Genomic DNA, 23482 nt, shown 5'->3' with positions numbered 1-23482 from the left:
AGCCTCGTTTCACTGCCCCAAATAAAATTAAACCATCTAGTGTTCAGCGAAATAACAACACGATGTCAAATACAGGTATCCTAGTCAAATAATTAACATCCAATCACATTAACCATTACTGTCTTGCAGGAATTCCACTAACAGTCCGTATGTAGCCAAACGTAGCTGCTGCTCATGTTGGTATCTGTACTGATGGCACAAAAGCCATGACAGGGAGACATAGTGGAGTGGTAACGCGCGTGCAAGCAGTTGCTCCCAACGCCACTTGGTTACACTGCAGCATCCACCGAGAGGCTCTTGCTGCCAAGGGAATGCCTGACAGCTTGAAAGACGTTTTGGACACTACAGTGAAAATGGTTAACTTTGTTAAAGCAAGGCCCCTGAACTCGCGTTTATTTTCTGCACTATGCAATGATATGGGCAGCGACCATGTAACGCTTTTACAACATGCAAAAGTGCACTGGTTATCAAGGGGCAAAGTATTGACACGTTTTTTGAGAGACGAGCTGAAAGTTTTCTTTACTGACCATCATTTTCACTTGTCTGACTGCTTGCATGATGACGAGTTTCTCACACGACTGGCCTATCTGGGTGATGTTTTTTCTTGCCTAAATGATCTGAATCTAGGATTACAGGGACTCTCCGCAATAATATTCAATGTGCGGGACAAAATTGAGGCTACGATTAAGAAGTTGGAGCTCTTCTCTGTCTGCATTAACAAGGACATTTTCCTAACACAGGGTCTTTCCATCATTGTATGATGTTTTGTGTGCAAATGAACTCAAGCTTACGGACAATGTCAAATGTGATATAGCGAAGCACCTGAGTGAGTTGGGTGCGTAATTACGCAGGTACATTCACGAAACTGATGACACAAACAACTGGATTCGTTATCCCTTTCATGCCCTGCCTCCAGTCCACTTACTGATATCTGAACAAGAGAGCCTCATCGAAATTGCAACAAGCGGTTCTGTGAAAATTGAATTTAATCAGAAGCCACTGCCAGATTTCTGAGCATCCTACCTTGGCAAATCGCACTGTTAAGACACTGATGCCCTTTGCAACCATGTACCTATGTGAGAGTGGATTCTCGGCCCTCACTAGCATGAAAGCTAAATACAGGCACGGACTGTGTGTGGAAAATGATTTAAGACTGAGACTTTCCAATACAACCCAACATTGCAGAGTTATGCGCATCCTTTCTCATTAACCTGTGGTGAGTTATTCACAATTTTCGATGAACAAATAAGGTTTTATATGTAAGATGGTTAAATAAAGAGCAAAATTATTGATTATTATTATATTATTATTTGTGCCCTGATCTTATAAGAGCTTTTTGTCACTTCCCACAAACCGGGTTGTGACAAAAACTCACACTCATTCTTATGTTTAATAAATGTATCGTATAGTGTGTATGTGGCAGGTTTACAATGATGGCAAAAAACGTGAGAGTGCACTGACCCAGGCACTAGAGTGGGTACGCTTCTGGAGGTTGAATGTTTGAAGGGGTACGGGACTATAAAAAGTTTGGGAACCAATGATCTAGGAGGATGAGAACAGAGGAGAGAGATTCAGCTTTGGCAGTGCGGAGAGCCTCCTAGAATTGGAGGAAAGGGAGACAGAAAAGGAAACAAAGTATAGACCTGGAAGGGGGTTGCAGTGAGATTAGTGGGTGAACAGCCTCTCGTAAAGATGAAGTCAAGTGTATTGCCTGCCTTGTGAGTGGGAGAGGATTGGGAAAGGATGAGTTCAAAAGACAAATAATGTACAGGAAACACTCCAGTCTGGTTTTAGACTCCATCATTGTACTGAAACTGCACTTGTGAAGGTGTAAATTACTTTTGAATGGCGTCAGACCAAGGCTCTGCATCTGTCCTTGTGCTCCTAGACCTTGGTACCGCTTTTGACACCATCGATCACCACATTCTTTTGGAGAGATTGGAAACCCTAATTGGTCTACATGGACAAGTTCTAGCCTGGTTTAGATCATATCTGTCGGAAAGATATCAGTTTTTCTCTGTAGATGGTTTTTCTCTGACAAATCAATTGTACGTTTCTGTGTTCTTCAAGGTTCCGTTTTAGGACCACTATTGTGTTCACTATATATTTTACCTCTTGGTGATGTCATTCTGAAACACAATGTCAACTTTCACTGCTATGCGGACCACACACAGCTGTACATTTCAATGAAACATGGTGAAGCCCCAAAATTGCCTACCCTGGAAGCCTGTGTTTCAGACTTAAGGAAGTGGTTGGCGGCAAATGTTTTACTTTTAAACTTGGATAAAATAGAGATGCTAGCTATAGGTCCCAAGAAACAAAGATATACGCTGTTTGATCTGACAATTAATCTTGATGATTGTACAATCATCTCAAATAAAACTGTGAAGGACCTCTGCGTTACTCTGGACCCTGAGCTCTCTTTAGACAAACATATCAAGAATATTTCAAGGGCAGCTTTTTTCCATCTTTGTAACATTAAAAAAATCTGAAACGTTTTGCCCAAAAATTATGCAGAGAAGCTAATCCATGCTTTTGTCACTTCTAGATTAGACTGATACAAGGCTCTACTCTCCGGCTACCCAGATAAAGCACTCATATAAACTTTATTTAGTGCTAAATACGGCTGCTAGAATCTTGACCAGAACCCACATTTTTTGTCATATTGCTCCAGTGCTAGCCTCTTTCACTGGCTTCTGTTAAGGCTAGGGCTGATTTCAAGGTTTTACTGCTAACCTACAAAGCGTTACATGGCCTTAATAATGTCTGGAATGGAGTGAATGGAATGACATCAAACACATGGAAGCCATGTGTTTGATGTATTGGCACCATTCCACCAATTCCGCTTCAGCCATTACCACGAGCCCGTCCTCCCCTCCTCCCCAATAAGCTGCCACAAAACTCCTGTGGTTGGTCCATATAAACAGGATGCAACCGTAACAGACGGTCCATGACGCGGTGTATGTGAACGTGAGAAGATTACCTTGAAAACAAAAATCTTGGACACAGTCCCCAGTTCTTATTATACCTCAGTGATCCAGTTAGTGTTGCTGCCATGAATCAGAAAGTAATCTTAACATCCAACTGGAGGTTTTTGGGCGGCATAGAAGCTGGCAGCATTACCGCCACCTAGCGTGCTGGAATTTAATGTGTAGACTACGAAAAACGATGTAAAACCTATAGCGCAGGATAGGCCTACTCTTGAATACACAAATACTTTTTAGGCCTACACAAATGTCTGGATGGTTTATACACTTTGCACACTTGCTCTGTCAGTGTTAATTTTCTGCGTTCTGTCTGAACCAACCTTACCTAATGTAGTATCGGTGATCTATATCAGTCTATATTAGTTACTATGCTGTTACTAAGCACAAATGTATTACGTCAGTGTTATGTTACGACACCTAATACAGTGGGGGAAAAAAGTATTTGATCCCCTGCTGATTTTGTACGTTTGCCCACTTACAAAGAAATGATCAGTCTATAATTTTAATAGTAGGTTTATTTGAACAGTGAGAGACAGAATAACAACAAAAAGGAGGTTCTCACCCAAGATTTGAGGGTACATGGCCCTGTCCATCGTCCCTTTGATGCGGTGAAGTTGTCCTGTCCCCTTAGCAGAAAAACTCCCCCAAAGCATAATGTTTCCACCTCCATGTTTGACGGTGGAGATGGTGTTCTTGGGGTCATAGGCAGCATTCCTCCTCTAAAAACGGCGAGTTGAGTTGATGTCAAAGAGCTCCATTTTGGTCTCATCTGACCACAACACTTTCACCAGTTGTCCTCTAAGTCATTCAGATGTTCATTGGCAAACTTCAGACGGGCATGTATATGTATTCTTGAGCAGGGGGATCTTGCGGGCACTGCAGGATTTCAGTCCTTCACGGCGTAGTGTGTTACCAATTGTTTTCTTGGTGACTATGGTCCCAGCTGCCTTGAGATCATTGACAAAATCCTCCCGTGTAGTTCTGGGCTGATTCCTCACCGTTCTCATGATCATTGCAACTCCACGAGGTGAGATCTTGCATGGAGCCCCAGGCCGAGGGATATTGACAGTTCTTTTGTGTTTCTTCCATTTGCGAATAATCGCACCAAATGTTGTCACCTTCTCACCAAGCTGCTTGGCGATGGTCTTGTAGCCCATTCCAGCCTTGTGTAGGTCTACAATCTTGTCCCTGACATCCTTGGAGAGCTCTTTGGTCTTGGCCATGGTGGAGAGTTTGGAATCTGATTGATTGATTGCTTCTGTGGACTGGTGTCTTTTTTACAGGTAATAAGCTGCGGTTAGGAGCGTGCTCCTAATCTCAGCTCGTTACCTGTATAAAAGACACCTGGGAGCCAGAAATCTTTCTGATTGAGAGGGGGTCAAATACTTATTTCCCTCATTAAAATGCAAATCAATTTATAACATTTTTGACATGCGTTTATCTGGATATTTTTGTTGTTATTCTGTCTCTCACTGTTCAAATAAACCTACCATTGAAATTATAGACTGATCCTTTCTTTGTCAGTGGGCAAACGTACAAAATCAGCAGGGGATCAAATACTTTTTTCTCCCACTGTAGATAGTGCACATGCGCACTATTGGGCAGGGGGCTGTAGGACATGAAATTGTCTCGCTAAACTACACTAACTGTACTCCCGTCTCCTGCATGGTAATTTTCTCCACGACACAAATATTACAGTGGCGATGAGGTGATTAAGTTTCTTAAACGGACATTGCTTGAAGGGAAAAATTTTGCGTGAGTAATGAAACTCATTATCCTGATGTAAATCGTCAGTAATTTTTTTCCGCCAGTAGAAGACTGTTTATTCTAAGCACTGCCAGTAGGTACAGTGTTCGGGAGCTGCCAAGTAGCAACCCTATTGGAGTCGAGAATAGCGACACTGCCCTCTGGTGGTTAAATTAAGAACTGTCGTTGAACCCATCGAAAATAGGCATCCGTTGAGAAATATTGTAAAAAAGAAAATGAAGAAAAAGAAGAAACGTAACACAGTGTATACATTTTTACAAATGAGTGCAGAGAATGAAGAAATTGCAGAAACTCTGAAATGGAGAAAGTGAAGAATTAGATGAAAAATTAATACAAGGAATGAGGAAACTGAAAAATTAACTGTGAAAATGGCAACCACTGGTCGAGTACCAGAGTTTGAGGCTACAAAAGAGGATTTTGATTCCTATTTAGAGAGTTTTGAGTGTTGGCTGGCTGCAAATGAAATCAAAGATGAAAAGAAAACGGATGTATTTCTCAGTGTTTTGGGTCCAACTGAGTATGGATTGCTGAAAGGTTTCATTCAACCAAAAAAAGCAGTGGAGTTGACCTATGCAGAACTGACTGAAACTCTTTCAAGGCATTTCAAGCCCAAACCAAATCTCATTGCGGAACGTTTCAGATTCTACCAACGTCACCAGAGTCAAGGGGAAACCGTGACTACGTCCTTGCTTTGAAAAGACTGGCAGGTACATGTGAGTTTGCACAATTTCTTGATGATGCTCTCCGAGACAAGTTTCTATGTGGTCTCACAAGTGAAGCATATCACAGAAGGCTTCTGTCAGAGAAGGACCTGACTTTCAAGAAAGCTTGTGATATCGCACTTGGACTCGAGCTTGCCCACAGGGATACAAATGAGCTATCAGGACATGCAGAAGGTCAGAAAGGATTTCACAAGGTCAGTGACACATGTGAAGGAAAAGGCTCACAAAAGTCACACTTTTCTCAGTCCCGTCCTCAAGGCTACACAAGAACACAGCAGCCTATATCACAAAGGTCTAAGCCAAGTTGCTACAGATGTGGGAGAGATAATCATCAGCACAGTGAATGTCGATTCCAAAATGAAAAGTTCCACAATTGTGGAAAGGTTGGACATTTACAGACAGTATGTAAAGCTCCAAAATGCACAGCAAGAGCGCACAAGGTGTCAGACGCAGCACAAGAAGAGGAAGGCACAGCTGGATCAGTATTGGAACTGTTCACAGTGTACACAGCTCAACAACAAAAATATGGAATCTATCTCAGCACGGATTTAGCTGGAAATCTGGAGCGTCTGTATCTCTTGTTCCTGAGAGAATCTACAAAGAAAAACTGAATGAGTGCCCTCTTCAGCCAACGTCCATCCGCCTTTCATCATACACTGGTGACACTATTCCTGTGTTAGGGCAGATCCAGGTACCAGTCTGGTATGAGGGGAAGGAGTGGACGCTACTGCTTATCATTGTTGCTAGGCAGAAACTGGTTACAGAACATCAAGCTGAACTGGGGAGAAATCATCAGTCTGAGAAATGACAAACCAGTGAGTCTGGATACACTCACTAACATGCTGGAGAAGCACAAAGATATTTTTAAAGATGGCTACCTACGGCGAGATAGAAAACTTCACTAGTAAAAGTCAAAGTGCAAGAAGGAACCAAGCCTATCTTTCACAAACCACGTCCAGTTCCCGATGCTCTTAAGGAAGCAGTAGAGATGGAACTGGACTGCCTACAGAATAATAACATCATCACAAAAGTGGAAAGGAGCGACTGGGCCGCTCCGATAGTTGTGGTCCCAAAGAAAGACAAGACCGTCAGAATGTGAGGAGACTACAAGGTCACAGTAAATCACTGCATACTACCAGAGGAATATCCACTACCAAACTCTGAAGATCTGTTTGCCACTCTAGCTGGTGGGAAGATTTTCTGTAAGCTGGACCTATCATTCGCTTATCAGCAACTGAAGCTGGATCCGGAGTCAGAACACTATCTGATCATCAATACACACAAGGGGCTATTCAGATTTGATCACTTGGCCTAGGGAATCTCGACAGCTCCAGCGAGATTCCCTAGGCCAATGGATCAGACCTTGGATGGTATAGACAATGTTGTGTGTTTCATGGACGACATCCTCGTGCCAGCACAAACCATTGAAGAGCACCTTGTAGTGCTGGACAAAGTGATGTCAAGACTGGAGAAATACAGAGTGAGAATGAAACACAGCAAGTGTGAGTTTCTCCAGGGCTCAGTGGAGTTTCTCCAGGACTCAGTGGAGTATCTCGGATACAAGATTGATGCACAAGGCCTGCACCCAACCAACAGCAAGGTGGAAGCAATCGAAACGCACCAGCACCCACAAATGTCTCAGAGCTGAGGTGATTTTTGGGGCTCATGAACTTTTACGGAAAGTTTGTGGCAAACTTGTCCACATTGTTGCATCCGCTTCACCAACTGCTGGAGGCTGATACAAAGTGGAATTGGCCTCCACAATGCGAATAAGCATTCAAGACTTGCTAACAGCGTATGCTAAAGTGCAAGTGGCTTGCCCACTACGACACAGAGATGAAGCTGAGACTTGCATGTGATGCATCTCCATAAGGAGTAGGAGCCGTCATCTCACATGTTCTACCGTTAGGTGAAGAGACACCCTATTGCATATGCATCACGGACTCTGTCACCAAGTGAGAAAGATTATGCTCAAATTGAGAAGGAAGCCCTGAGCACAATATTCGGAGTGAAGAAGTTTCACAAATACCTCTACTGAAGGAAGTTCCAACTGCTGACAGATCACCAGCCTCTGTTGGCCATCCTGGGACCAAAATCAGCCATACCAACCCTGGCTGCACTTTGAATGCAACGTTGGGCTCTGATACTGCTAGCCTATGACTACGAGATTGAGTACAGACGATCCAGTGATCACTCAAATGCCGAAGCACTATCAAGACTACCATGCAAAAGTGACTCAGACAGTGAAGATGATAGAGCTGTCTTCCAGATCTCTCTCATCGACGAACTGCCCATATCTGCTTCAGACATAGCAGAGGAAACGAGGAAAGACCCAGTGCTTTCAAAGGTCTTGGACTTAACATTGGCAGGCTGGCCAACCTTCATTAACAGCAATAACCTTTGTCCATTCATCGACAAGAAAGATCTGTTGTGTACTGATCAAGGATGTGCTCTGTGGGGATCAAGGGTGGTGGTACCTCACAAATTGAAGAGGAGACTGCTATCTGTCCTGCATGAGGGACATCCAGGGATCACTCGAATGAAAGCACTCACCTGCAGTTATCTGTGGTGGCCTGGACTGGATCAGGACATTCAGCAGCATGTAATCCACTGCTCATCCTGTGAAGCTGTTCGCAAACAAGCCTGCTACTGCACCTCTTCATCCATGGTCCTGGGCTGCTACACCATGGGAATGCATCCATGTGGATTACACCGAGAATGACAAGCAACATTTCCTTGTTGTCGATGTCCATTCCAAATGGATGGAAGTGTTCCCTACTCAGCTGAACACAGCTGAGAAGACCATCAATCTTCTCAGACATCTGTTTGCATCCTTTGGACTAGTCAAGGAGCTCGTCTCGGACAATGGCCCTGCTTCCATGTCCATTTCAAAATGTTTCTCAAGAACAATGGAGTAAGGGGCATCCTGTCACCCCTTTACCCTCTGGCATCAAACAGAGCAGCGGAGAGAGCTGTGCAAACCTTTAATTCTTGGTGACAGGGGGCAGCATTCGGAAATTCAGATGAATAACGTGCCCAAATTAAACAGCCTGCTACTCGGGCCCAGATGGTAGGATATTGTCACGTCCTGACCAGTTTAGGTATTATTTGTATTGTAGTTTGGTCAGGATGTGGCAGAGGGTATTTGTTTTGGTTGGTTCGGGGTGGCTGGTTGTGTTTAGGGTGTGTGATTTGTTAGTTCTGGGTGTTGGGTATGTTCTAGGTTGTATTTTCTACATTCTGTCTAGTTTAGTTTTTCTATGTTTAGGTTTGGGTGTGGACTCTCAATTGGAGGCAGGTGTTTCTATTTTCCTCTGATTGAGAGTCCTATATATAGGTATGTGTTTGGGGTTGTTAATTGTGGGTAGTTGTATTTCGCACTGCTGTTATTATTGTAGCCTGTGAAACTGTCGGTCTGTCATTCTTTGTTTTCTTGTTTTCCGTGTTCACGTTTATTTAATAAATTATAATGATGAGCACGCAACCCGCTGCGTCTTGGTCCTCTCTCTCCTACGACAGCCATTACAGATATGCATATTATTAGTAGATTTGGATAGAAAACACTCTGAAGTTTCTAAAACTGTTTGATTGATGTCTGTGAGTATAACAGAACTCATATGGCAGGCAAAAACCTGAGAAAAAATCCAACCAGGAAGTGGTTTGTAGTTTTTCAAGTGATTCCCTATCCAGTATACAGTGTCTGTGGGGTCATTTTGCACTTCCTAAGGCTTCCACTAGATGTCAACAGTCTTTAGAACGTTGTTTCATGCTTCTACTGTGACTAGGGAGAGAATAAGAGGCCCTGGAGTCAGATGACTGAGAAAATGACATGAGTTCAGTGGTGCGCACTCCCGTGAGAGTTAGCTGTGTTCCTTTTCTTTTTTGAAGACAAAGGAATCGTCCGATTGGAATATTACTGAAGATTTATGATAAAAACATCCTAAATATTGATGCTATACATCGTTTGACATGTTTCTACGAACGTAAATATAACTTTTTTTGACTTTTCGTCGTGACATTTTGCGCACGCTTCCTGTATTTGGAGTAGTGGACTAAACAAGCCAACAAAAAGGAGGTATTTGGACATAAATGATGGACTTTATCGAACAAAACAAACATTTATTGTGGAACTGGGATTCCTGGGAGTGCATTCTGATGAAGATCATCAAAGGTAAGTGAATATTTATAATGCTATTTCTGATTTTAGTTGACTCCAAAATGGTGCGTATCTGTATTGCTTGTTGTTGTTGTCTGAGCGCTGTACTCAGATTATTGCAAAGTGTGCTTTCGCTGTAAAGTTTTTTGAAATCTGACGCAGCGGTTGCATTAAGGAGAAGTGTATCTATAATTCTTTCAATAACCGTTGTAAAGTCTATCAACGTTTATGATGAGTATTTTTGTAAATTGATGTGCTTATTCACCGGAAGTTTTGAGTGGCAATACATTTTCTGAACATCACGCGCCAATGTAAAATGGGGTTTTTGGATATAAATATGAACTTTATCTAACAAAACATACATGTATTGTCTAACATTGAGTCCTGGGAGTGTCATCTGATGAAGATCGTCAAAGGTTAGTGATTAATTTTAGCTGCATTTCTGGTTTTTGTGATGCCTCTCATTGCTTGGAAAATGGCTGTGTGGTTTTTCTTGTGAAGTTGATGTCCTAACATAATCCAATGTTTTGCTTTCGCCGTAAAGCCTTTTTGAAATGTGGTTGAATAAACGAGAAGATTATCTTTAAAAGGGTGTATAATAGTTGTATGTTTGAGAAAATAGAATTATGAGATTTTTGCTGTTTTGTGTTTTGCGCCCTGCTATTACATTGGCTGTTGGCAAGGGGTTCCACTAGCGGAACTCCTGTCCATAACAGGTAATTTTTTTTAAATGTAAATATATATATGTATATCTATATGCATACATACATACATACATAAACATTCATATATACTGCTCAAAAAAAAAGGGAACACTTAAACAACACATCCTAGATCTGAATGAAAGAAATAATCTTATTAAATACTTTTTTCTTTACATAGTTGAATGTGCTGACAACAAAATCACACAAAAATAATCAATGGAAATCCAATTTATCAACCCATGGAGGTCTGGATTTGGAGTCACACTCAAAATTAAAGTGGAAAACCACACTACAGGCTGATCCAACATTGATGTAATGTCCTTAAAACAAGTCAAAATGAGGCTCAGTAGTGTGTGTGGCATCCACGTGCCTGTATGACCTCCCTACAATGCCTGGGCATGCTCCTGATGAGGTGGCAGATGGTCTCCTGAGGGATCTCCTCCCAGACCTGGACTAAAGCATCCACCAACTCCTGGACAGTCTGTGGTGCAACGTGGCATTGGTGGATGGAGCGAGACATGATGTCCCAGATGTGCTCAATTGGATTCAGGTCTGGGGAATGGGCGGGCCAGTCCATAGCATCAATGCCTTCCTCTTGCAGGAACTGCTGACACACTCCAGCCACATGAGGTCTAGCATTGTCTTGCATTAGGAGGAACCCAGGGCCAACCGCACCAGCATATGGTCTCACAAGGGGTCTGAGGATCTCATCTCGGTACCTAATGGCAGTCAGGCTAGCTCTGGCGAGCACATGGAGGGCTGTGCGGCCCCCCAAAGAAATACCACCCCACACCATGACTGACCCACCGCCAAACCGGTCATGCTGGAGGATGTTGCAGTTAGCAGAACATTCTCCACAGCGTCTCCAGACTCTGTTACGTCTGTCACGTGCTCAGTGTGAACCTGCTTTCATCTGTGAAGAGCACAGGGCGCCAGTGGTGAATTTGCCAATCTTGGTGTTCTCTGGCAAATGCCAAACGTCCTGCACGGTGTTGGGCTGTAAGCACAACCCCCACCTGTGGACGTCGGGCCCTCATACCACCCTCATGGAGTCTGTTTCTGACCGTTTGAGCAGACACATGCACATTTGTGGCCTGCTGGAGGTCATTTTGCAGGGCTCTGGCAGTGCTTCTCCTGCTCCTCCTTGCACAAAGGCGGAGGTAGCGGTCCTGCTGCTGGGTTGTTGCCCTCCTACGGCCTCCTCCACGTCTCCTGATGTACTGGCCTGTCTCCTGGTAGCGCCTCCATGCTCTGGACACTACGCTGACAGACACAGCAAACCTTCTTGCCACAGCTCGCATTGATGTGCCATCCTGGATGAGCTGCACTACCTGAGCCACTTGTGTGGGTTGTAGACTCCGTCTCATGCTACCACTAGAGTGAAAGCACCGCCAGCATTCAAAAGTGACCAAAACATCAGCCAGGAAGCATAGGAACTGAGAAGTGGTCTGTGGTCCCCACCTGCACAACCACTCCTTTATTGGGGGTGTCTTGCTAATTGCCTATAATTTCCACCTGTTGTCTATTCCATTTGCACAACAGCATGTGAAATGTATTGTCAATCAGTGTTGCTTCCTAAGTGGACAGTTTGATTTCAAAGAAGTGTGATTGACTTGGAGTTACATTGTGTTGTTTAAGTGTTCCCTTTATTTTTTTGAGCAGTGTATATATATATATATATATATATATATATATATATATATATGCAGTTGAAGTCGAAAGTTTACATTCACCTTAGCCAAATACATTTAAACTCAGTTTTTCACAATTCCTGACATTTAATCCTAGTAAAAACCCTATCTTAGGCCAATTAGGATCACCACTTTATTTTAAGAATGTGAGAAGTCAGAAAATAGTAGAGAACGATTTATTTCAACTTTTATTTATTTTATCACATTCCCAGTGGGTCAGAAGTTTACATACACTCAATTAGTATTTGGTAGCATTGCCTTTAAATTGTTTAACTTGGGTCAAACGTTTCGGGTAGCCTTCCACAAGCTTCCCACAATAAGTTGGGTGAATTTTGTCCCATTCCTCCTGACAGAGCTGGTGTAACTAAGTTAGATTTGTAGGCCTCCTTGCTCGCACATGCCTTTTCAGTTGGGATTGAGGTCAGGGCTTTGTGATGGCCACTCCAATACCTTGACTTTGTTGTCCTTAAGCCATTATGCCACAACTTTGGAAGTATGCTTGGGGTCATTGTCCATTTGGAAGACCCATTTGCGACCAAGCTTTAACTTCCTGACTGATGTCTTGAGATGTTGCTTCAATATATCCACATGTCCCTTCCTCATGATGCCATCTCTTTTGTGAAGTGCACCAGTCCCTCCTGCAGAAAGCACCCCCACAACATGATGCTGCCACCCCCGTGCTTCACAGTTGGGATGGTGTTCTTCAGCTTGCAAGCATCCCCCTTTTTCCTCCAAACGTAACAATGGTCATTATGGACAAACAGTTCTATTTTTGTTTAATCAGACCAGAGGACATTTCTCCAAAAAGTACGATCTTTGTCCCCATGTGCAGTTGCAAACCGTAGTCTGGCTTTTTTTATGGCGGTTTTGGAGCAGTGGTTTCTTCCTTGCTGAGCGGCCTTTCAGGTTATGTCGATATAGGACTTGTTTTACTGTGGATATAGATACTTTTGTACCCGTTTCCTCCAGCATCTTCACAAGGTCCTTTGCTGTTGTTCTGGAATTGATTTGGACTTTTCGCACCAAAGTACGTTCATCTCTAGGAGACAGAATGCGTCTCCTTCCAGAGCGGTATGACGGCTGCTTGGTCCCATGGTGTTTATACTTGCGTACTATTGTTTGTACAGTTGAACGTGGTACCTTCAGACGTTTGGAAATTGCTCCCAAGGATGAACCAGACTTCTGGAGGTCTACAGTTTTTTTCTGAGGTCTTGGCTGATTTCTTTAGATTTTCCTATGATGTCAAGCGAAGAGGCACTGAGTTTGAAGGTAGGCCTTGAAATACATCCACAGGTACACCTTCAATTGACTCAAATTATGTCAATTAGCCTATCAGAGGCTTCTAAAGCCAATACATAGTTTTCTGTTTAAAGGCACAGTCAACTTAGTGTATGTTAACTTCTGACCCACTGGAATTGTGATACAGTGAATATAAGTGAAATAATCTGTAAACAATTGTTGGAAAAATTACTTGTGTCATGCACAAAGTAGATGTCCTAACCGACATGCCAAAACTATAGTTCGTTAACAAGAAATTTGTGGAGTGATTGAAAAACAAGTTTTAATATCTCCAACCTAAGTGTATGTAAACATCCGACTTCAACTGTATATATACATACATACATACACATATACACTTTTTTATGTACCTTTATTATTCCCCGCAAACCCTACCACTGCTCCCCCAATTGGAGTAAACTAATAAACAATAACACTTAGGCTTCTACCTTCAGTTTATACATACTATACACATTTTACAGACTATTTTACAATAGTTATATTTTGTTTGTTTTTGTCCTGGCCTTCCTCTATTTCTGATGTCCATCCAGTTTGATTTCTATTTGTATCTGTGCTGTTTCACAACAGTTCTGAACCTATATACATTTTACAGACCCTGTATGTTTTACATTTGTTATCTTGTTCAGCTCCATTGAACCCCTCCCATCTATCGCTTAACACCAGCCATTCTGGATTTCCATTTGCCATATATTTCTCAACTGTGCTGTGACGCTTCACAAAAGTACTGAACCTTTCTATTCTCATAGTTTCTACAGATTGTAAATTAAAGATAAACATTTTTGCTAAAATAATTATTATATTATTGATTGATTGAATATGACTTTTCAAATCACCAGTATTGCTATCTGCAGCGTTAATTCTAGGTAAATGTTGCAGTTCTTCAGCCATTCCTGGACCTGTGACCAAAAACGAGCTACATATGGACAGTACCGAAATAAATGATCTAATGACTCTGCCTCCTCACAGCAAAATCTTCAGAGCTGGGAAGATTGTTCTTACTAAACGAGATGTTCTTACTAAACAACACTAACTGTACTCCCGTCTCTTGCCTGGTAATCTTCTCCACAATACAAATATTACACCTAAATGGGCATAAATACACACACACACTGGCATATTAACTGATATTATATTCAAATTGGGCCTTGACCTCACCTGTATTTGCCATGATAATCCTTGTCATGATAAATGTTAATATTGTATTTCAACACAACATTTGTGAAAGTCCCCAGTAGGCAGATTTAGATCACTTCCTCTACAGCTGAGGGAGGTTTTTGTACGGCTCTGTATAACTGTGTGAACGGAGTAGCTTCATGCTGCTGACAGTAATAATCTCCTGCATCTTCAGCTTGAACTCCACTGATGGTCAGAGTGAAATCAATATCATATCCACTGCCTTGATATCGACCAGATGTGAAACCTGAGTTAAAGTTGATGATGAATTTAGGAGCTTCTCCAAGTTTTTGATGGTACCAGGCTAAGTCATCGTCAATGGCACTACTGGCTTTACAGCTGATTGTGGCAGACTCTCCAGACTGGACCATGACAACTGCAGGAGTCTGGGTCAATAGAATGTCCCCTGCACAGCCTGGAAGAGATAAACAAATATTAATTTGCAGTCTTTGATTTAAATTAAACCTGTTTCAGTTCAAATACGAATATTAGAATAAAGACTTTCTGTTCAAATTAGGACAATAATATTAAAATCGAATGCTTTAAGGTCAGTTACTGAAGTAATTCCAAACTTACCATTTGTGTAAAATGCAAGGACCAAGATAGTTACGGAGATAAAAGTCATTTTTGTCTTATGTTGTGTTGCTTCTATAAAGCACACGTTTAACTCACAGGACTATATACACTTTAAGAACACTGAAGCATGTGCTACCAATGCAAATTGTCTTCATATGCAAATGGAGCAACAGTCTGATGACACAGGACACCTGTGATATGAACGCTGTTGACAACTCATCAGTGAGATGACCAGAATTGTAGTGTGGTTTATTTATTCATAAAAAAAGCAGTATCAATACTGTCCCATATTGTAAGACAGACACTAATATAAAAACATTGCCTAGATATATTTTTGTTCACTTTAGAGTTACAGTATCTTCCTTCCCTTGTAAATACATCTGGCACCTTGTTTTTCTTGTTCTCCATGCGTTTCGTACCACCTCCCCTATTGGTTCCTAACGTCCTACACAGACACAAACAAAATGTACTTTGTTAAGTCACCTTGTGTGTGCCTGATCAAAACCTTACAACGAGTAACAAGTGAGTGATTTGTCACATGAGTTGTACGTTCATCCTCCTCCATGTTGTCTGACTCATATATGCTACCAACCACGCTGTGCACTCTCACCGAGCAACTTTTGTTGTCACAAAATCTCACAGACTCTCTCTCTCGCTTACACACACACACACACACACACACACACACACACACACACACACACACACACACACACACACACACACACACACACACACACACACACACACACACACACACACACACACACACTATGTGACTGAGTGACAGTAGACTGGTCACACAATGCTGTCCTTGTGCAGTACACAAAAGGTCAGATGAATCAAAGCATATGAATCACAGACTGTCTCTCCTCTCAGGCTCTCAGACGTACTTCTAATCCATATCACAGCCAAATATCCTCCTCATATTCTTGGATACTACACTGGATATTGATTCACAATCCATTTGATAACATTTATGATAAATATTTAGCTGGAAATGCTAGTGAATCAGCACAGAGATGTTTTTGTGAGATGGTGCTTGGTGCTTGAAGAGGCTCAGGGCAGGTTATGAACGGATACGGGACTACAACTCTTAAAAAAAAGTGATTCCCCCATTTAGATAGACCACAAATATCAAACAAGTAAGAGTTTCTAAAATGTGTGTGTGCGTGCGGGTGAGTTACAGACAGTAGTGCCCGTAGGCGGCCCTTGCGACACTAGTCAGCCGGACCCTGGTCTATAGTATTTACATGTCATCATGACAAGTCCTCTGCCTGAAGGAAGAAACATTGGATTTCAAGTCTTCCTCATTAACTTCTCAAGTTCCATATGAAGAGCAAAGTGAGTAAAAATCCATATTTTTAAGTATGATATTATTATTAGATTTTCCTGAATATATTGTGATTTTTGTTTTTAGAACGTTTCTAGAATTAACTTGAGGGTTGATGAGAAAGTGAAGCCATATACAGATTTAGAAAAGAAAGCAATGTACGGAGGGGCTGGGAAAGGAAAGTCTTCCCTTTCTGATCTGTTTCCTCTGTCAGATTCGGACGACCACGTGTGTCCTCCTATTTCTATTCACAAGTCTTGGAGTATGCTCAGGAGGATTTGGAAATCCTGTCACAGATGACGTGAGCAGGCTGATGTTATTGGTAAGAACTTATACATACTCTAACCTGAACTGTACTATGCAAAACTAGTCTGGTGATTATTTAGAGTTTATTTTGTCATAAAAACTACTTTAAATCTCTTCTTTTGATACAGAAAAATGGGCCAAATAATCCTAATTTATTTTTACAGAAACACAATATTCCAAAGGATTATAACATTTCTATGCATTATATTCCCAAAGAGAGGGTGAGTAGAATTTCTCAAGAACAAAACATCATACAGAAACTTTTAGAAGGAGAGAAGTTGGGTGGTCTTAAACTTTGGCAGCATTTTTGTTGAGGAACATTTTTGTTTTATTTGGAATCTGTAGATTGGAATCATATGTAACCTTGTCGGTTTTCTCCCTTTTCTTACTCCAGAGTGGTGTGTGCTGGGTTCTACTGAATATCTATCCACTGGAACAAAGCCTCAGGGAACTGGCCCGGGTGTTTGGTGCCATTTCTTCCAACAAAGATAATATTATGATCTTCATCACCATGCTGCAAAATCTACGCTTGAAATTTGATCATGAGGAGCTGGTAATGCCTGTCAGTTCTGCCAAATGTAGATTCAGTTACTGTAGACCCAGTTACTGTAGACCCAGTTTATTGACTGTATTAAGTGGTGCAACTATCCTGATGTTTACTTTGTTTGTCTGTATTTCCAGGAGGCAACAATGCAAGTCTTTAAATGCCACTATAGGGTGGTCAAATGGCCGTCTGGGCAGTATTTCGACTATATCAGAGACATTTTGAATTCTGCAGCTCAGGGAGAAGGAGGATTCCACTGTGTGCCTCCACCCTGCCCTGCCTCTACTACACCAGGTAAGAAACACGCCCCAACACACAGTATCGATTCAGCCCCAACATACAACATTTCTGAAGTCTCTTCCTCACAGAGTGTGTTGTTGTCTCTCTCAGGAAGTGAAGCACAAGACCATGAACAGACTCGGTCAAGGGGGAGTCTGCTGTCCCTGCTTTCGATCCCAGTCACAGCCTGCGTGTTCCTCATTGTGTGGGCGGTAAGTTAACAATGTGGATGGCTTGCTCAGGCTGTATGACAGTGTCTGGTCCAGAATACCTACAGGGTATGCAGACTCTTGTTCCAGCCCAGCACTACTACTACACACCTAAAGAACACTTCAACTAATCATCAAATGTGTTAGTACTTGGCTAGAACAAAAGCCTGCACACTGGCTCTCCAGGATTAGGACTGAAGAGCACTGGTGTATGTATTGGATGCTTCAACGTGATACTCTGTTCCACAGATTAAATCTAGAAGAGGAGGCTCCCCAGAGAGTAACCTTGAGAGAGGCCATAGAAGGCTGTCCACTGATGCGGAACGGACCATAACCATCCCTATTCCACCAGTCACCAGTACAACTGACACACCAGTAATGGGGGAAGCCTGATCACCACTGAGGGAGCAGAAGAAGCCAACATCAAGCACTGCATAGAGATCAGAAAGCTCCCCGTCTGGACTGGTGTCACTCTGGACTGGTGTCACTCTGGACTGGTGTCAGTCTGGACTGGTGTCACTCTGGACTGGTGTCACTCTGGACTGGTGTCACTCTGGACTGGTATCTCTGATTCCTCTTGGGTGATATCCCTGAGAGAACAGAGCTGAAATCTCTTATTTGGTATCTTTGACATATCAGAGCTGATATCTCTAAAATATATGGGCTGATATAGGGGTCTCACTTAAACAAGGGACAACGGCGATAAGACATTAATAATCAACCGCTTACTAGAACTATATCATTTGGACTGTCATATATTTTGACACAACACCATGTATCACAGGTTCCTACCTTGTCTATGTCTGTCTAATCAGAGATTTTGTCATTACACAACATCAGAGACATTCTCTACTGAGACTGGACTTTGTTGTTGCCTAAATATCTATTGCTGCTGTGTGGCCACAGAGTGTGTGCTGACACTTTTTTGTCTCACCCCCTCTTTGAGTCACATCATCAGTGTGTGTGTGACCACAGTATGACAGTTTAACTGCCAGCTGTGTGTGTGTGTGTGTGTGTGTGTGTGTGTGTGTGTGTGTGTGTGTGTGTGTGTGTGTGTGTGTGTGTGTGTGTGTGAGAGAGTAAGCTACCCTGCTCTGGATGATCTCAGTGAGGGCCATAAGAGGGGCTTGTTCTCGTCACAAAAGAAAAGAGCCGTAGGCTGAAGGAAATACCAGTTCCATGCTAACTGACAGAGACAGATCCTTATGAATCAAAAACCGTTTGATCCTCAATCCCCAGACAGCAGGAAATCAGGATTATCCGCCATCTCCTCTCATGCTGCACTATCACACGCATTATGAAGCCTTCTCACTGGGCACAGACGTCAATTCAACGTCTTTTCCAAGTTGGTTCAACTTAATTTTATTGAAACGATGTGGAAACAACGTTGATTCTACCAGTGTGTGCCCAGTGGGATAGGACTGACTGATTTCAAGCATAAGTTATGGCTGCTTTTGAACTCCCCTCTAGTGGTCAGATACAATAACTATACTTGGTTCCCTCAGCATCTGCAGTAGATCCCAGCTGTAGCAGTACAGTCACTATGCAGTCTGACTGAGGGAGGTTTTGTACGGCTCTGTATCACTGTGGAACACCTAGACACTTTATGTAGATAGTGTAGTGTAGGTAGTGTAGATAGTGTGTGTATGTAGATAGTGTGTGTATGTAGATAGTGTAGGTTGTAGATAGTGTATGTACTGTAGTGTAGATAGTGTATGTGGAGTAAATTATGTAGATAGTGTATGTAGTGTAGATAGCATATGTAGACAGTGTATGTAGACAGTGTATGTAGATAGTGTATGTAGACAGTGTAGATTATGTAGGTAGTGTAGATAGTGTATGTAGCTAGTGTGTGTAGTGTAGATAGTTTATGTAGTGTAGATCGTGTATGTAGACAGTGTATATAGATAGTGTATGTAATGTAGATAGTGTATGTAGTGTAAATGATGTAGATAGTGTATGTAGTGTAGATAGTGTAGTGTATCTAGTGTGTGTAGCTAGTGTGTGTAGTGTAGATAGTTTTTGTAGAGTATACAGTGTATGTAGATCGTGTATGTAGTATAGGTAGTGTATGTAGTGTAGATTGGGTATGTAGTGTAGGTAGTATAGTGTATGTAGCTAGTGTATGTAGTGTAGATAGTGTATGTAGATAGTGTAGATCGTGTCTGTAGTATAGGTAGTGTATGTAGTGTAGATTGGGTATGTAGTGTAGGTAGTATAGTGTATGTAGCTAGTGTAGATAGTGTATGTAGTGTAAATTATGTAGATAGTGTATGTAGTGTAGGTAGTGTAGATTGTGTATGTAGTGTAGTGTAGATAGTGTATGTAGACAGTGTATATTGATAGTGTATGTAATGTAGATAGTGTATGTAGTGTAAGTTATAACCATGATTATGATGATGATGATGGTCATGTGATCTGAATGATTGCTTTCTAATCATATTGTAACATGTCACAGTTGACCTCCTCTAATGACCAGTGTTCTATGTCACTGTATCTTCCCCCTCAGACACTGCAATCTGACTGAGGGAGGTTTTTGTACGGCTCTCTATCACTTTGTGAACACATTACCACTGTGCCAACTCTGACAGTAGTAATCTCCTGCATCTTCAGCCTGGACTCCACTGATGGTCAGAGTGAAGTCACTCCCAGATCCACTACCACTGAATCTAGATGGAGTCCCAGACTGAAGGGTTTTAGCCCAGTATATTAGGAGTTCAGGAGCTCCTCCAGGTTTCTGTTGATACCAGGCTAGATTTGTTATACACATTACTGCTGGTTTTACAGTTCAGAGAGACTGTCTGTCCTGGGAGAACAGTTTTCACTGCAGGAGTCTGAGTCACAGTGTACTGTCCACTGGATTCTGAAACGTATAATAAAAACATTTATATGAATGAAATATTACATATAGTAATGAATAGTTCTGAATATAAATATTATTACTGATATACATTACTGTTGTGTAGATTTAATTCATTTTCAACAATAAATTCAGCAGATGAAGATGGTGGTAAAAATCATGGTTGATGTGGGTTCTGTTGTCATGAAGGACAGCTCTCAGTCATGAAGTGTTAAACTCACAGGGCTGTAAACACTCAGAGCAGGGGGAGATGCATTATTCAAATGAATGTTTTAAATATATTTCAGTTTCCAAGAAGGCCCACATCTTTAGAAAGTATTTTATCCTGCATGTGCTCATTTTTATAACATCAAACAGCAACTTTTTAATCATATCACTAATGTATGACGTTTGTTAGTCACACCACCATTATATTGTTATTCTGATGATGATCAGATATAATGAACTGTCTGTTCACTCATGCTTGGTCTCTAATGTAAGTTCCTCTAATCAGTTAGTGAACACTTCTCTAAACTAAAGCCGGTAGGATTCCTCTGGTAGTGTTGTCTGTCCTCTGTGACTTTACCACCACTGTTAAATCTGAGATCAACATGTTTAATAAAGGAATATACAACATGGATCACTATCACTACTGCTGCTGCTGTTGTCTTTCAGATGGACAATATGGAGGAATACTAGCAACACTGATCTAATGCTGGACTGTACCTCCAGACTAGGAGAACACCTGATACACAGAGGAAGGAAAAAGGACTAATATCTGGATTTAAGATACAATTCATATTTGTATTATCTTGAAACAACTTATGTGAAGTGTTTGTTTTACCTGGAAGATGTTAAAGGGTATTTGTGTTGATTATGATTCTGTATGAATCATCTTCACTGTCACAACTGCAACATCACAACACAGAGAGGTTTTTGTACGAGCAGTAATAGGGATTGTATCACTGTGGTGGACTTTTGGTAGCGGCACCAGACTTGATATTGGAAGTAAGTAAACAACACAATTAACTGTTTTATTCACCTTTTGATGTTGTGAGTCAATTTCTCTATCAATTTAGCCTTTATATTGAGGATATTATTTAATACTTTTTTTAGTGATTAGTCTACATTTTAGATTAGTTGTATGAATAAACATACGTCACCTATTAGGAAATGTACACGAAAAAGTAGGTTTTGCTAAATGTTAGGAAAAACAAAACAAAAAACGATTTATTTAAAATGAAAAAGATAAAATAATATTTGGCAATTATTCATACCATAGTGGAGTTAATTATTTGAACCACAGACTACAGAAATTCAGCTTCCCCAATGGTCAGGAGGTTTTTGTACGAGCAGTAATAGGGATTGTATCACTGTGGTCACTTTTGGTAGCGCCACCAGACTAGATGTTGGAAGTAAGTAACAAGCTCTCTTGATATTTCTTTCTGATTACACTTATTAAGTATGCTAATCTTAAATTCTTTAAAAATATTGAGATTTTAGATTTAAAAAAATATCTATACATTGCTTTGACTGAGACTTCTTTCAACAGTTTATTGAATCAAAATGTTAAATTGTAGGCATTTATTTATATGTCTGATTTGTATGATTGCAGAATATAACTCTTAATTCTGGTATAATAACTATTTAATAGTATTGGATATTGTAGTCATTATTGTTGCATTGAGTTCATGGTAGCCTTCACTGTTAGTGTGAATACAAAGGGTCTCAGTTATGTTTGTAACTGACTTCATGGTCTAAAATGGTTGATATTTTATAAAAACGAATTAACACTCTAATTCTGCAAATACTATGAATATGACTAGGTTATTCTGATCAGATCCATTCCTAAACAATATCTGTATAACATGTATAACTGACACCATATGACTAGTAACTCTAGTTATTTAACCACTTTATACTTGTTTGGTTCATAAATCTGCTGTATCATATTACTTTAGTGTTTTCTCCACATCTTTTAAACAATCTAACTTCTACATTCCTATTTAGAGGGCATTTCCAATTCACTTTATTTTGATGTGTACTTTGCTGAAGATAATCTCTTACTGTAGCTGTACTTGATGTAGTTACTTAGTTGATGTGTTCTGTTTGTTCCAGGTAACAGTGCCCCCACCCTCACCGTCCTGCCCCCCTCTAGTGAGGAACTGTCCAGTACAACAACAGCCACGCTGACGTGTCTGGCCAACAAGGGCTTCCCCTCAGACTGGACCTTGAGCTGGAAAGTGGACGGGACCAGCAAGAACCAGAAGACCAGTCCCGGGGTCCTGGAGAAGGACGGCCTGTACAGCTGGAGCAGCACCCTGACTCTCACTGGCCAGGAGTGGACCAAGGCAGGAGAGGTGACCTGTGAAGCCCAGCAGAATTCCCAGACTCCAGTCACCAAGACCTTGAGGAGGGCTGACTGTTCTGGGTAGGACCCCTCAGTCACACACCCCTGTGGAGAGAGGCTGCTGGTTCCTCTGCTTTGACTCTGTTCTGAGATCAGATGTTCTCTGTCTTATTGATCACTGACATGTAGACTAACAGAGGGCTTTGCTTGAGTTCATGTATCAATCCTCTCTGTAGACTGAGGTTGTATCAGTGTTAGATTTGATGTGTTCTGTTTTATTACTATTAGATACTGTAGGAATGATTGCTTTGATGCCTTGATTAATAAATGAAAATAAAGACTTCTCTTTGGAACAAGCTTTTTGTTGTTGTCAGTAATTAGATTTTAGTCTTAAATGTTGAATGAAATAGAAATAGATTCATCAAACGTATCAGACCTAAATGTCATTGCTTAGTTATTTAGGTTCTCACTTGAAACAAGATCATCATCAAACTGTAGTTCATAGCAACACAAGATACTACGATGTTTACAGATTAACAGAAGGTCT

At 41.3% G+C, this 23482-nt stretch overlaps 2 protein-coding genes and 1 gene segment (V, D, J or C); 2 read left to right on the top strand and 1 right to left on the bottom strand.

Annotated features, from left to right (window-relative positions):
• The window catches only part of LOC106609424 (zinc finger protein 135), a 28051-nt gene extending 12859 nt beyond the window's left edge, over positions 1–15192 (bottom strand). For 2 of the 3 annotated variants that reach the window (XM_045722100.1, XM_045722102.1), the window contains exon 1: positions 3550–3621. In XM_045722100.1, the coding sequence (XP_045578056.1) occupies positions 3550–3580 (31 nt within the window). In that variant the 5' untranslated portion in view covers positions 3581–3621. Of the gene's footprint in view, positions 1–3549; positions 3622–14481; positions 14915–15075 lie in introns of those variants that run through there. The other variant, XM_045722101.1, reaches the window with a different exon arrangement.
• A 1290-nt stretch (positions 15193–16482) lies between these two features.
• On the top strand, positions 16483–18759 carry LOC123743782 (uncharacterized). The gene is made up of 6 exons (XM_045722105.1): positions 16483–16730; positions 16879–16935; positions 17109–17267; positions 17396–17552; positions 17649–17749; positions 17996–18759. The coding sequence occupies exons 1-6, from the start codon at positions 16722–16724 to the stop codon at positions 18137–18139; spliced, it is 627 nt and encodes a 208-aa protein (XP_045578061.1). The 5' UTR covers positions 16483–16721; the 3' UTR covers positions 18140–18759.
• A 2716-nt stretch (positions 18760–21475) lies between these two features.
• LOC106609426 (Ig kappa-b4 chain C region-like) lies at positions 21476–23291 on the top strand (the record flags this gene model as incomplete). The annotated part of the segment is given in 2 exon segments: positions 21476–21593; positions 22704–23291. Coding segments are annotated over 2 exon segments (435 nt in total), but the record flags the coding sequence as incomplete, so codon positions are not given.
• Positions 23292–23482: the final 191 nt, after the last annotated feature.

The sequence above is a fragment of the Salmo salar genome, chromosome ssa07, assembly GCF_905237065.1.
Source record: "Salmo salar chromosome ssa07, Ssal_v3.1, whole genome shotgun sequence".
NCBI lineage: Eukaryota > Metazoa > Chordata > Actinopteri > Salmoniformes > Salmonidae > Salmo > Salmo salar.
This window is presented reverse-complemented; position numbering and strand designations above follow the sequence as displayed.

What these genes read in the sequence shown, in the direction of transcription:
- LOC123743782 (XM_045722105.1), top strand. An exon ending in AATTTGATCATGAGGAGCTG is followed by an intron (nt 17,268 to 17,395) that starts GTAATGCCTGTC and finishes CTGTATTTCCAG; the next exon opens with GAGGCAACAATGCAAGTCTT. An exon ending in CCCTGCCTCTACTACACCAG is followed by an intron (nt 17,553 to 17,648) that starts GTAAGAAACACG and finishes TGTCTCTCTCAG; the next exon opens with GAAGTGAAGCACAAGACCAT.